The sequence below is a fragment of the Falco punctatus genome (genome assembly GCF_963210335.1).
Source record: "Falco punctatus genome assembly, chromosome: 4".
NCBI lineage: Eukaryota > Metazoa > Chordata > Aves > Falconiformes > Falconidae > Falco > Falco punctatus.
The window spans coordinates 82,904,564-82,919,918 of record NC_137583.1 but is presented as its reverse complement, the minus strand read 5'-3'; the positions used below and the strand labels follow the sequence as shown (position 1 = coordinate 82,919,918).

The window sequence follows — 15,355 nt, the reverse complement described above, 5'->3', positions numbered from 1 at the left end:
GTAAAAGTCTTTTACAGAGCTGCTGAAGGATGTTGCAGGAACAACACTGAATTACTGTCACAGGAGCTGTGGTCTCATCCCTTGTTTATGCATGAACTAAGGCAGAGTTGGACAGAAGAACTTTGTCAGCAGCTTCCCTTTCTAGGGAAGGAGATCAACAACAAATGTTTAACCCTCCAAATCAGCCCATGATGATCAGTCTTGCTGTTAGTGAGCGCTAGCTGGAGGTACCATCTAAGACAGACCCAAGGACTCTTCAGCTTCTTATGTCCTGTTGAAAGGATTATTATAAGTTGCCTATTTATAGTCTCCTGAATCGATGTTTCATTTGATGTGTCTGCCTGCCTGAAGCAGCCTAGCGAGGTAAAGGCTTTAAAACTCAGGGCAGTCACTAGCTTCTCTCTGAAGGAACACAGCTCACCTCAAAGTTATGACATAAGTCAGAAGGAAATCAGACTTTTAACAGAAGAATTTTAACAGGGTTTTCAGGATACTAGGGTGAAAATCAGCTACTTCTGTTTACATCAATATTGTGCCAGAGAAAGCTAGCCATTCTGACTGTCAAGGGATAGGCATTAATATTTATACACAAAAGGCCTTCTGGTGTTTTGAAGATTTTCTTCTCATAAGGCTTTGAAAAATTACAGTACTGACAATGTTGGCTTGCTCCACCATGCACTTGAGTTAGACACATTCTTAAGACAGTTCTTTTTAGCAGGTTCAAAAACAAAGAAGAAAAATCTACCTGCCACTGTGCCGCAGTTAATATCCTTTACAAATGTATCACAGCAGTTTTTAAAAGCAAAACTAGGAGCTCTGTGATATCAACTTTCCAAAATAAATTAAAAAAAAAGCTCAAACATTGCAATGTTGTCCATCATCACTTAATTCATGATAAGTCTTGCCACACATATGCCTGTGCAATTAAAATTGTAAGGATAATATAGCAGGTATATATTACAAAACCACACAGAATAAAAGTGTCACTATGGGATCTTTTTCCCTAGAAATTCCCTCAGATGTGGACTTTTTTCTTTTATTTTCTGTTCTCATACTAGGAATTTTCATATTCAGCAAATTCAGATCTGTACTCAGCTTAAGGGTTCAAATAAAGACGTTCCCACAGGCTGGCAAATCTGATACGGGTATCATGGTAACTAAGCCCAACGTTGCCTGCACTGGTGCTCATGGCCCACAGAGTTCCTGCAGCTCAGTGAACACCGAGTAGCTCATTACACCATCATAACTGAATCACATAAGTGAGCCATACCTGTGAAAACACTCTGGAAAAGACATAAGTTGAACTACAGAGCCCTAGGGATCTCCGCAGCCTGCGGATAGGAAAGACTGCTCAGACTGGCAGCGATGCTCATCCTCTCACTGACTCGTGCTGCAGACTGCAGCAAGCTACTTCGGTTTGAAGACTGCCTTTTCTGTCTACACCATGGCATCACTTTTGGCACCGAAGGTTTAGTGCACCTTACCCAGGTAAGTATTTTGTCTAGGTTTTGACTCAATAAAATTTTATAGGAATAAATTTTGTTTCTCTTATGCAGTCATTTCAACTTATGCATAAATGAAAGAAAATGTCATATGGGGCTGTCCTATTACACCCTGCTCAGCTTGTTGTTCCTCGCATCAGGGTATCCCCTGCCTTGTGCTGGAACAAACACTAATGAGGCCGCAGAAAGGGTGAGATCAGGGAATTGATTAATACAGTGAGGTTGGGCTTTTTTCTGAACTAGCATTTGCGCAGCACTATGTAAAGCAAAATTTAAGTCAGTTTCACATTTTGTAAATGGGCTACATGTATAGATATGTACCTAAATCCACTGCTGCATGACTCACACAAAAGCAGTGGCGTGCCATTCCAAGTATCAGTTACCCTACAATGTCTTTTGCTTTCTAGAAGTCTGTTCTTTTCACACGCTTTTTTGCTGCCTTGCTCTGCCCCATATTCAGCTAATTCTTACATTTCCTAATTTTCACCTGGATACAACTGTATATACGCAGTTAACCTATAGTTAATTGTACTTCCAAAATGAATCTTTTAGAATGGAAGAGAAAAATGGGAACACCTTCCACCCACATTACCCTCGAGACTAAGTTGGCCAAGTTCAATCTATGAGAGCATGCTAATTCAATGAATGAGTGTAGAAACATGTCTTCAGTGCAGGGATTTAATATTTGGTTGGTAACTACACAGACTGGTGATTTGAACACCAGGCAGCACAACTGGTGGCTGGGATGGAGGGCACCTTTGCTAGCATGAGCTCTGGCTTCACACTCAGTTGAGGTGTGGATGCTGAACACATGCAGCAGAAAGCAGGGACAGAGAGCTCATAACATCCCACCCAACAAGCACTGATTGAACAGGTATAGTGAAGGCATCCAGCTTGCATTTACAAAGTATTACAGTAACTGTTTTCCAGTATTAAACCTTGACAAGGTCTATTTGACCAGGACTGCCAGTCTCTCCATGGCAAGTCTGACAAAGGTTGAAATTCTGATCTTCAAACATAAGACAAATTGCTGAATATCATGCTGCCAAAGGACCCTTGCAGGTAGCTCAACACTAATTTTAATCTGTTTGATGGAATGTCTGTCCCTTTACTCCTTACAATAAGAAATCCGTGCAGCGAAGAATACAGTATCTCAGGGCTGAATAACACAATATCTTGGGGTGGAGCAGCAATATGCTTCAATACACTTGGAAAAAAATCTGTATTTCTAACTTAATGTTCTGTAATTAGTTGAAGAGTAAGAAGAATTGAAGCTTCAGTGCCTGGAATTGCTGTGTGAAAGCCCAAAGTTTGGATGGAGGAAGGTCCTTTAAATCACTTTTGGTTTGACATCAGATAGTCTTTCTTACATGCTTAAATATAAATGAATAAATGCATTATAGTACTTTGTTTTAAATATCTGCCACATTTCTTCTGTGACCAAACCACATTTCTCTCTTTTTCATCCATTCCAGGAGCTAAGTGTACTATGGATTTAAATATAGCTACTATACTTCTTTAACTGGAAATGCAAGTTTGAATTGTCCATTACAAACGTCAAAGATAACCTGGCCCTAAAAATACAGAAAGTTACATTTTGTATTTTTTTATACAAAAATAGTTGATAATGCATAATACAAGAACTGTATGTCGTTAATGATATACATGTCAGTAACAACATCAGGAGACCAAAACATTAAAGACAAATAAGAATACAGGCTACACATGAAAAGGAGGAGGAAAAAGTGTAACCATACTGTCCATACAAACAAATATACGGAAGAGGAAGAACCAAAGAGGATTGCTTCTGATTCCCTTGCAAAAGCTATCCAAGGAGGAGGGAAAAGGTGATCCAGCTAATTCCTTCTTTGTGCAAAGTCGATGAATAAAGCACTTTTGCTGTATTAGTCAAATTAGGTCAAAATTATATCAAGCACCATGTCCAAAGAATCAGACCATTTTCAAACTACAGCTCGCAGAAGCAATAATCAAGTACTTTAAAACATATTCTTTAAATCAATAACTTTATTTCCCCCTCAAAAAAAAAGTTCATTTTATTTGTTAATTACATTCCTCTACACAAAGTAACCCTTGTGTTTTCCTATTAGGTTCATACCTATCTTCAAGCACCAGTGAACCCAGCCATTCACTGGGAACAAAAGCACCTACAGTTCCAGCTTTCATTGGTGGTTTCCTTTTTCACTGGACACAAGCCAGACTCAAACTGTTTGAGGGGGAAGCAGCAGACACACATAAGCCGCTATTTATTTGCGATCCTCATACAAGACACCTGATACAAGCCAAGATGAAGAGAAATCCAGGGATTCAATGCATAAGAATGGGAACTCACAAGAGCGAAAAGTTGGAGGGATGGCAGAAAAGGAAGGGGGAGGGTGGAAACACATGCATTTGATTTTCAGCTAAGGTTCCTCTCATTTTTTCCCAGGTGAATGTGCTGTTGTTGCTACGCAGAGACCTGGGCAGCTCAGGTGTTCTGTGCTTAAATCACACTGATTTTTAACTGAACAGCTCCAGAAAAAGGACCTTCCGTCAGGACAATTGTTCGCTGCTGGTGAGCAAGTATTTCTCATTCTTAACTTTACTTTAGTACAGCAATGAGGTTTGGTTGACAAATGTGTTACAAGACTAGTTACAAAAAAAAAAAAAAAAAAAAAAAAAGGTGATAGATGCTTAGAGATCAGCTAGCAAAACATTTGTTCTGACAGAGAAAGGAAGGCAATCTATATGGTGTTGGTTGTCATTTTTTCTCTTTTAATCAGTTAACTAACACTGAATCATGTAACATCAAAAATTCAGAATACCGAATTTAAACTGCCTCCAGCTACATCTCTATAAATTATCCTTCCAAAACCTTATTGGTCTTCAATAGGATGAATCAATTATTTAAGCTTCAGATAATTAGTGCAACCTGAAGAGATTTGCACTTTGATTATTTTAAATTAATACATCATGAAAGAAAGAATTGATTCATGCATTCCATACCTGCGTTATAGACGTTATCTGGTGTGATTTCAAAGCCATAAGTATTTATGTTTAAATAGCATTTTAACATGTTAGCATAGATGCTAGATTTTATTATTAATTTCTGACAGGTAAACTGATACTAAAGATAGTTATTAACTTTCACATAGAGTTGCTACAAATACTCTGTCGCCAAGAGTATAGTAGCAGGGTGCAATGATCTGCTTTTGCCGACGGAAGTTAGTGGTCTGCACAAACATAGGGAAAATTTGAATGGAATTTTTATTACAAAAAAAAGTCCTCATCCCCCAGACTTAACTAAAAGTCATAGTCTCTCTTTAAGAAACACTGGAAAATTTCACATTCTCTTATTAAACATTGATAAACACCAATCATCAAATTAATGTGTGTAATTAGTAAGCCTCAGAGGACATTCCTTTCTAAAACTCAATCAACAATAGGTAACATGAACAAACCTAAAGAAGTTATGTGAAACACAGAACAACTCTGGAGTTGTGATGCCATGTGAGGGGAAAGGGAACTGTTGTGGACAAGACTGAGGAGAAAATTGTTACAATTATCAATTATGACATATAGGTTATTAATTTATGATTAATTTATTGTGGATAATTAATAATGCATTGAATATTTTAGCAATCTAGGGAAATTTCTGCAGAAATACAAGATTCTTACTATAAGATGATACTTATTTTTTTCTAAAATTTTGCACATTTTAATATGCAAATTGTTCACCAGTCACTTGAATAGAAAGCATTTCTTGTCTTGAGATTGCCAGTTATTGAAAGTTGCATTTGAATTCGTTCACTAGAATTTGAACTGTTAACAGGGATGTTAGTGATGTTGAGATTCGTTAGAGTAAGGATAAAAGCTGCTGCACTTTTCATACCTCTCTGTCCTAAGGAGCACAAAGCATCTTCTTTGCCAGTGCTCAGGGCTGTAACTCCATATTGGATATCAATTTAAATTCAAGTTTGAAATTTTCTTTATCAGTACAGGCACAAGTGCTTTGAGAGGCTTTATTTATTTATTTATTTAAATCAAAGCACTCTCTCAACAGGTCATCCTGGTAACTCCTAAAGCTCAGCCTCTGAAAAACGGAATCTTCAGTGAGAACTGATAAGCCAACTGGATGGTATCCAGGGCTACATGAGTTATATTTTTAACTTAGTTCAAACCACCCAGTCATCCACCTGTACATCAAAGCTTTAATGCCTAAAGATGATTGTACCAGGTAGAAAGAAGACTCACCAATTAAAAAAACTTGGCTTTGTAATGCTTTTTCTCAACCATTTCTTTTGCTCTCTGACTTTTACCAAGACCAGTAGTTACTGCATTTCTTATAATGATCTTTGTCAGGAACAGAAGCAAACATCTTCAGAATACTGAAACAGCCAGGAGCACAGATGGATTGCTTTATTCAGCAGGAGTTGAGCTGAAAATCAGTTTTAAAATGTCATGAAGAATGGGGAATTTTTTTGACTTTTCATTGTGAGAAACAGCTGGAAACTTCTTTGATGTTCATGTCACCATCTTTAACATCCTGGTTCACAGAGTGCAGGCTAAAAAAATGATGGCAATTTCAACATTCCAGAGGGATTTACCAATTTAAAATGTATTATACCTGGAGGCAAATATTGTTCAATATTTCTATTTTATTGAGGATATCATGAGACATCTTTTGACCAAAAAAACTACTATCCATAAAAAAGATCCCATGGTGTTAGACTTCACTGAAATGAAAAAAACTAACAGAAAACAAAACAACTAGTAGCACTGTCTTGAAATTGTCACGATCCAGTATTGCAGCACTGTACTAGTTTGTAAGAATCAAACACTGGGTGACCAAAAGTGAACTGAAATGAACTTTGTGCCCCTGATCACGCTGTAGTGAGAACCATCCCCTGCAGTCTAATTTTGAGAGCTGAAAGCAGTGTTGCATGATAAAAGCCAGCACCTCCATTTTGCATTTTTTATACAAAGAAAGGCATTTCTAGAAACAACCAAAACTGTCTCTGCAGCATAGATTGTTAGGATACCACTAACACATTGATTTACACTGTGCCAGGTGACAAATCCACGGGACTAAAGCTGTTGCTTTGTTTTCCAGTTTCCTTGCTGCATTGAAAAGGAAATAATGCTCCATTCAACACTGGCCTTGTCCCTCCTGCTAATTGCAGTCTCTTCCAACCTTGCAATGGCAATCAAAAAGGAAAAACGAGCACCTCAGACACTGTCAAGAGGTATTGTATATTTACAGTATGTAGTTACCTCCTTATCTTACCACGTAGGTCAGCAAATATTTTTATTTAGGATGTACATGGAAGCACTCACTAAGGTGTGTTTCTCCAGTGTTAAGTGACACTCTAAATAGTGCATCTTATTCCATGCCATTTCACTTTGTCAGTTTGTTTTTCAGGAGATGGCTGAGGGCCTCATATAACCTGCATAATTTATATAACTCACAGTGACCCAGTAGAAGCAAACAACCTAAACTGAGCCTATCAAATCAGGATGCACTTGGAGAACTAGCAGTGAAAAATTATTCTTTCATATACTATTTAGAAGATACTTTGTTATGGTAACTTACTAACTACTGAAACACTGTTTCATAACTTTAGTTGCTATGACACATTTTTTCTACAGACCCATTTTTATACACAGAAACCCAGTTTGAGTGAATAATTCACTTCCTTGTGGTGCACAGTTTTCAACCTGGATGTTGACTAAAGACCCTATTTTAAGTTATTTATGTCTGATCAGTCCTTAGAAATACAAGCAGAGAAATAGCTTACCAAGGTCTTTCCCTCTTCTCCATCTTCCCTTTCCTTTTGGGCCTACTCACCCCCAAAAAAATCTTCAACTCCCTTCCTGACCTCTTCTGCAAGCTACGCAAAGACTGCTGACCCCATAATTTGCTTCTGAGAAGACATCTTCCCATACAACGTGCTAAGAAAGCCCTGCCTGTCACAGAGGTCCCATCTGAGCCTAGTTGCTCAGGGACCACTTGGCAAAATCATGCAACACCCAGACTTACCAAAGAGAAATTGCAAATCACTTGTCCTAAGTGGTATCCCTAGAGAAAGGTTATAATCTGTCCAGTATCTATTGCCTCTCTTGCCTGGACCAGGATTTATTTTTCCCACTAAGCCTAAATGCATAAAAAGACAACAAAATTCCTTCAATTCTGGCAATTTTGAAAAAAAAAAAAATACTCACAGAAAGCAAGTGCCAGTTTTCTCATTCTGATGTCAGGCCTTTGGGGATGCCTTAAGCACTTTGCCTATAATTCTCACAGATCCAAGGGGAACACTTGAACCTGCTGTAAAATGACCCTTGCTGACTCTTCTGTGCAGTTACGTACGCCAGCAGCTGACTTGAGCCAGGGCTGGGAATACGCTGGCCAACACGCCAGAATCCCACCATCAACCACACAGATCCGTATCCAAAATCGAGTGACTTAGTAGCGTCACAAACAATTGTCCCATGAGAAAGCTAACAACAAATCCCTGCACAACCAGGGCTGGTCCAAGCGCTGTGCAGGCAGTGTAGAAGAAACAGAGCCTTGACTTGGTCCAGATCCAGAAGCTGTTCTACAATTCCCGTGAGGGCTGTCATGAATGGAGCAGCACTGCCTGGGAGGCAGGGATCTACTACACAGGGGCCGGCATCTTTGGGATCAGAAGGCATGGAACCAACTGTAAAATGTGCTATTTGAGATCAGTACATCACCAGCTATGGATGAGCTATGAAGTTGATGTTTTATTAGGATTTTGGTTTGGTGGACATTTTTATTTGACAGCCATTTTTAAATTAGATTATTTAATTAAATGAAGTATTCGCAACTCCGAGAATTAAAATTCATTACTCAGGACTTAAGTTTATAACTCAAGACTCTTCTAATGACATTCATATTAAAGCTGATCTTATTTGAGCTGTCTTTTTTTTTTTTTTCTCTCTCTTATAAGCACACTTTCTCTTTAAGCCCGAGGGTCTACATGAAATATGGAGCAAACAATATAAAGATATAAAGGATTTGGGTGCTCATTTACGAATCTCTGAGTATTTAGATAGACATCTAACAGGTTTGCCAAAAGATTTGCAAACTGGACGTGCAAGCAGCTGAGGGTTTTGGGGGGCTTTTGGTTGTTTTGGTAGGTTTTTTTAGTCTTCCAGTGCATCTATCAGGAAATGTAGAATTAGCATATCCACAACATTTGGGAACCTTTGACTAAAAACCTCATATCTGATTTGTATACAACTATTGATAAATATTAAAAAAAAGGAATTTTTTATAAGTTACTTGTCTAACCACTAGTTAATCCTTTTGTTATATTTCCAGGGTGGGGAGATGAAATTACCTGGGTACAAACTTATGAAGAAGGGCTCTATCAGGCAAAAAAAAGGTAAGAGATTAAAAAAAAGTTTGCAAGACAAAGCTGTTAATCAGTCACGCCTGAATGTACTGTAATGAAACAGAACCAAGAAACACCATGACAGCTGATCTGCACACCATACAGTTAAATACAACAGATTTTGTGGCTATAAATAACAGCCGTTGTGGGGGTCTGAAGAAACACCATGGGGTGATACTTTAACACTGTCATTTCTTTGTCACAACAACAGTGCTGTCATTTGAATAAGCATTACTAAATAGATATTATAATTTTAAAAATACAACTGTTCTGGGTTTTTTTAGTATCATGTACCGTTGATTACTTCCTTATTCAACAAATGGAAATTGGTTATAATTGCTCTTGCATGGCATTCTACTGCCTCTGGTGTTTTCCCCAACACTTTATTAGTTGGCATATGTGCATGATGTACTCAGAGTTCTTTGCTATCTTTGTAAAAATGAAAGTTCCAATTTGAATCTTCTCTGGGACTTAGCTGAAAATATATATAGAATTCATAGCAATGCTTGTTTAAATCTCTTTTACAGTTAATTTAAGATCATAATACTGTAGCATGAGCTACTGCTAAATTGAAGGCAAATTATTTTTAAGACAAAAGTCAATTAATTTCATATACATTATGTGAAAAGGGCTAGGAACTGAACAATTCTTAACAGTGACGGCAGATCAAGCATTTGTAATAGATTTGCTGAACACTAACAGTAGATTAAAAGAAATACAGGAGAAAAATCAATGAATTGTTTTGTGTTTTGGCATCAAAAATATACAATTTTGGTACTTCACCACACTAGAGAAAATATGATTTTCTGTATATCTGCTCAAGAATGCTTTAAAACCATGAAAGTTTTCATGGGAAATACTTGATGATAAACCAAATTTTATAAAAATTATTTTATTCCAGTTCTTACAGATTATTTTTATTTTCTCAGTCGTGTAGAACTTCACACCTAAGCAATATTAAATAACTCTTCAGTTTGATTATATACTAACTGGGAATGAAAGGATGGCAAAACTGTTGTTTCTTTATTCTAGAATATTTTACTTTAGAAAACCTATTTAGATATATAGAAACTGTTTCTATATTTCATTCTTTTACAAAGGCGATATGTTCTTTTCCCTTGCTCAAAAATTACTGTAATTCTTTACAGAGTGTCTGTATGGTTATACTGTGGGTTAACATAAGATTAAACATAATTTGCCTTTTCCAGTCCACTAGTAAAATCATCCATTTGCATACTTGTCAAATGATCTAACTACATATTTTATTATTATTATTAATAAAGTAACAAGCCACTGATGGTAATTCATCATTTGGAGGACTGTCAATACTGCCAAGGTAATTTTGATTTTTTGAGTGTTAAATTTTTCTGAATATTTTTACAAGTAACTGCATCTATCTATATATTTACCTTGCACTTACTGAAAATTACTTAAAGAAATAGGTAAATGAAAATGTATTTGAAAAGTTAAGAATTTATTACCATAATTTACAAATACTCGACTATGAAACTACCCAACAAAGAACATGAAAAATACTTAGTGCTGTTGTCCTGCTATCCCTAATGCAGCACTCGTCAGTTTAAATTAGAATACACAGATTTGCTACCGACTCGTTGAACAGATTTAATATTGTTTGGCTCCCCTGAACTGGTAACTGAAGAAGGGAAGGAGGACAGGGCTGCTGAAATCGATCTAATAAGAATTTTCTGAGAATAATGCACTTTTGTCAAGCTGAGACATGGTATCAGTTGAGACGACAGGCTTCATAAATAAATAACAGAAGAGAGCTTCCACTTTCATAGCTGGGAGGTTGTACTGACATGGGTCAAAAAAACAAAAAGCAGTGATAGAGCCCCTAAGTGTCTCCTCAGGAATGTGAATCCGCAGAGACGGGAACAATGTGGCTAGTCTGGCCAACATGGTGCCTAAACACAGATGGAAAGGCAGAGTCTGAGACGGACATCAAAATGATTGTATCTTTTCTAGCACTGAAGAAAGCTTTTGCAGAAAACGAAGAGATACAGGAAATGGCCCAAAATAACTTCGTTATGCTGAACCTCATGGTATGAAGGGTATGGGGTGGTTTAGCTGGTACCTTTTTTTATCCTGTGTTTTCTCTTCCTTTGTCTTGTGTTTTGATGTAATTTTAGCTAAATATCTCTGGGATTTCAGTTACATGTAAGCACAGGCATTTGTGCCTGTGTATCCACGCACAAGTAGTACCTTTTTTGGTTTTGTCCTCTGGTACAAGGAAGTACTACTTCAGCAAAATTCACAGAAATATTGTATTAACAAGCTTTAATTTCCCTGCCAGCATGAAACCACAGACAAAAACCTGTCACCTGATGGACAATACGTGCCTCGAATCATGTTTGTAGGTATGTACCTTCAAAGATGTGATATCTGAATCTATGGCAGTGTTCTCCTTTGGAGACATCAAAATCACTCATTTTGCAAAAGGAAAATAGCTCAAGATTTATCATTACCATGGCATTAGTCTGAAACTTGGCAGATCTGAGTTCAGTTCTCGCTCTGTCACAGGCTTTGGCCCTCGTAAACTTCCTCAGATTACAGATATGTTCTGGAGGGTACTGAATTTGTACCTGGTGGCAAGATGCTTAAATATCTGTTAGCATCTGGGCTTTTGCTCTCTGTGCTTCTTGCTAGTGCTGTTATAAGACAAATTTTATTCTGAACAGTCTGAATATAGATGTCTACAGTACGGACATTACCACAGAGCAAGTGAATAATCAGTGACATCTAAGGAATGATTTATCCCATCATAAAAGTGACTTCTAGAATAGATCAAATGAATTACGCCCCAGAGTGCCTGTTCCTTTTTACTGACTGTAGAGGGAGCCCAGAGTGAGTAGCTTTGTGCTGGCATCCGAAGTTAGGTGAGATGAAGCCCACAGTCAGAGTGATGTAGTAACAGAAGTCAGTTAATTGACAAAAAGCTTGGAAGGAGAACTGGGAAAAAAGATGTCCACAACAACTTGCTCCCATGATGGAAACATCAGGAATCACAAGATTTTCATTCTGAAGGTTCTAGGTAGGTCATGCTAGTACTGCATTAGATAAACTTCACCCTCATTATGTATGCATCCAGTCAAATTAGCCTTTCCTGATGTAACCCCAGAACTTGTAAAATAGGGGATTTTTCTTTAAATATGGATGAAATGTTGTGTAATCTATCCCTTAAAAACAGTTGCATAACATACAAAGAAGCATTAGCTTTTGTTCAGGATTCCTCCAAGTAAAGAGACGTTGGTTGGAACAGTGTAATGTCCTCGTCATTGCCTTGTTGATGAAATCAAAACCTCTCAGAAACAGGGCTGTCAAAGTAGTGCCACAGCTATCACCTTCAGCTGCTGTGGGAATGGAAAGCAGTGTTCAATACCATTACTTTTTCAGACCCGTCTCTCACAGTAAGAGCTGATATCACAGGAAGATACTCCAACCGGCTTTACACTTATGAACCACAAGACATCCCATTCTGTAAGTGCCCCCTTTGATGTGTTACTTTGCATTTCACATTGTAAGTAGCCAGATATACCCCATCCCAATCATTTGGGCTTGAGAATCCATTAGGATCTCAATGTAACGAATAAAGGCTGTGTATCTTATAAATTATAATAGTCTAACCCAGGGGTCCTCAAAACTTTTTAACCAGGGGGCCGGCGTGCAGATGAAGTGGCAGGCAGTCATCTGCGGCTGCTTGGTTTCCCCCCCCCACCCCCGGCGGGGGGGTCTGTAAATACCGGGGGCTGGATTGAGGACCCTGGGGGGCCGTATCCGGCCCGCGGGCCGTAGTTTGAGGACCCCTGGTTTAACCTGTTCTAGCAAAACACAGGCACACCTATTGTCTCATTTAATTTATTGGGACTACTCAGGCAAGAAAAATTGAAAGATCATGGGTGAGAACTTTCAGGATCAAGATCTGAGCAAAGTACTGGAGAGTGGTGAAAGTCACTACACTCAAAGGTATCCAACTACATAATGTAAACAGCCAGTGGTGGGAGGGAATCAGTAAAGAAATGCTGGTGGTTACCTGGGTACCACCTAACACCCATATTTCAGAAAGGAATGTGATTTTTCAGGTTGAGCTAGTCCTTACTCTACACCATCTATCTGATACCCATGCAGTATCTCACCACAAATATGCACATCACATCTGATTACCAGGTTTGCTGTTGAGAAATGAGCGAATTGAAAACAGTCTTGTCAAATCCCTTTAAGTTAAACATTTTGATTCATGAAACTTTTTACCTTCTACTTTAGTATCAATGCCAGAATTTTCACAATAGAAAGCTCTAAAATATAATGTGACCATAAATTAATTTCAATGTGAACAATTTACTAATCAAACTAGGTGGTGGGGTTTTTTAATTGTACAAGTGCAACTTTAAGTACATTTTTACAGTTCTTATTTATTTTTCTTTCAGTAATAGAGAACATGAAGAAAGCACTGCGCCTCATTCAGACAGAACTGTAATCAGCAACAGTGAAATGACCATAGCTTCTGAGAGGTGCAGCTGCACCTCTTTGTCTCTACTAGCATTTTGAACTCTTGCCAAGCAACTTTGGTATATCAGATTTCATAAGAAAATTCTATGTACAATTTGAAGAACTAACACAGAAAGACTATCATATGTCCATTTGGAAAACAAGAGGAGAAATCTATTACATATTTTGAAATTAGTTATTTGAATAACTGAAAGCGATGGTTTAAGGCGCAGTAACTTTGAGCTGTATTTTGTCAATCCAGCTATGACTTTGATAAGTCAGCTATGACTTCTGACCAAGAGTTATAACCAATCTTTTTTATGTCTATTTGCAATTTGTTTTATAATTTAATAGCTGCATCTCAGCTCCCAATTTTTATTTTTATTGCAAGAAGCTTGTTAGTCATCAGTGTCCCTCTGCCTTATGCACTTATTTCTCATTAAAGGAAAAGAAACCTTGCTGGCAAATCGGACAGGAAGGCTCTTCCTATAGATTTTGGAATAGCTTATATAGAAAAAAACCCCATTGATCTGGACTCAGCCTTCTTATGTATAATTCTTTCAATGTAATTCTGAAAGCTGAAAACAGAACAGACATGACATTTCACTCTGAGCATGTGGTCTCAGTGAGGTGATAATCATCAAATTGCACATACAGGTTTTACTAAGATAAAGATACAGTGAAGCAAGAAAGATGGAAGGAGATAGCCCCAGAACTCCACTCCTGAGGCTAAGTGATGCTTGTAAAGTCTGGTATGGAAAAAATGAGCAGGCTTGTCCTAGCTCTTTTCATTTAAATGGCAGTAAGTCAAGTGAAGCTCATCCCAGGCCATTCCCTCCCTTTCTGTAGCATCCCAACCCAGACATCACAGTGGTAGCTTACTGAGGGGATCTCTACATACAAAGTCTTCACAAAATTTCCCCAGGATCACCACAGGAAAAGGCAGACACCTGTTTTGAGTAAAAAGCTGAACTTAGTTGAAATAGTTTGTTATCCCAGAAATGTGCTTTTCCATTAGAGCAAGATCATGATTCATCTGCAGTAAGAGCACGTATGTTATATTATGTGCAAAGGATCAGTGTCACTTGTTTGTCTACATGCCATTTCCTACAATCCTGCCTGTATACACACACAAAAGATGAAGGAAGGATCTTTGCAGGACATCTTTGCTAATTTACAATACCTAGTATTAATTTGTCATAAATGAGTTATATTGCACCTATCTATGTCTTCATAATTATGTAAAATTTGGATATAAGCGTATATTCCAACAGTGGTGATAAATGACCTGTAGTACACTAACAGAAAAAAAAAAATCTTGTATTAGTCCTTAACAATACATTTTCATAATCAGTGAAATGATTTTTTAACCTATGGGAAAATGCTAGAAACAAAATTAAACTGGTAATCACATTCCTTTGAATTGTGTTTAGCTCTACTCATTTATGTCTGTACCTATTCCAGATTTGGCAACATTTTCCAGTCTGTGGGCATACCATCTTTCAGGCACACCAGGCACGTTCAGGAGAAAGGAGTGTGAGCTAGCTGCCAGAGATGGCACAGGATAGCCATGGCAGCACTTTCAAAATAGGGTCAAGAGCAGATTTACTTCAGAGAGAAGCACAGCACAAAATAACTTTGGAAATACTTGAGTGTGGCACATTCAAAATATTACCAAAAAGAGTAGGTGGGAAGCAGTGGGTCTTTGCTGGTTTGGTTTTTTGGTTTTTTGTTTTTTCTTTTTATCAATTTGCAGGGGAATTTTTTCCCTCCATATATTCACTTTCAACACCAGCCGAGATCACAAGAGACATTGGCTTGAAATAACCTCTGCTCTAACTCAGACAGGAAATCAAATGCGTAATAGTCACACCACCAGCCAAAGCCTGCTTCACCTACTTCCGACGGAAGGCTAAGACTGCAGGCTCTGGA

General features: G+C 37.9%; 1 protein-coding gene across 1 annotated transcript; it reads left to right on the top strand.

Annotated features, from left to right (window-relative positions):
• The first annotated feature begins 258 nt into the window (after positions 1–258).
• Positions 259–14,846, top strand: AGR3 (anterior gradient 3, protein disulphide isomerase family member). Its single transcript, XM_080383721.1, has 8 exons — positions 259–4,074; positions 6,613–6,745; positions 8,845–8,908; positions 10,201–10,253; positions 10,904–10,980; positions 11,232–11,295; positions 12,332–12,415; positions 13,363–14,846. Exons 2-8 carry the CDS (start codon positions 6,640–6,642, stop codon positions 13,410–13,412), a joined length of 498 nt encoding a protein of 165 aa, XP_080239847.1. The 5' UTR covers positions 259–4,074; positions 6,613–6,639; the 3' UTR covers positions 13,413–14,846.
• Positions 14,847–15,355: the final 509 nt, after the last annotated feature.

Excerpts from the sequence above, each read along its gene's own strand:
- AGR3 (XM_080383721.1), top strand. The coding sequence starts at position 6,640 with ATGCTCCATTCAACACTGGCCTTGTCCCTCCTGCTAATTGCAGTCTCT. Across the intron at positions 8,909-10,200 it reads CTCTATCAGGCAAAAAAAAG|TAACAAGCCACTGATGGTAA; the intron begins GTAAGAGATTAA and ends TTATTAATAAAG. Across the intron at positions 10,981-11,231 it reads TCGTTATGCTGAACCTCATG|CATGAAACCACAGACAAAAA; the intron begins GTATGAAGGGTA and ends TTTCCCTGCCAG.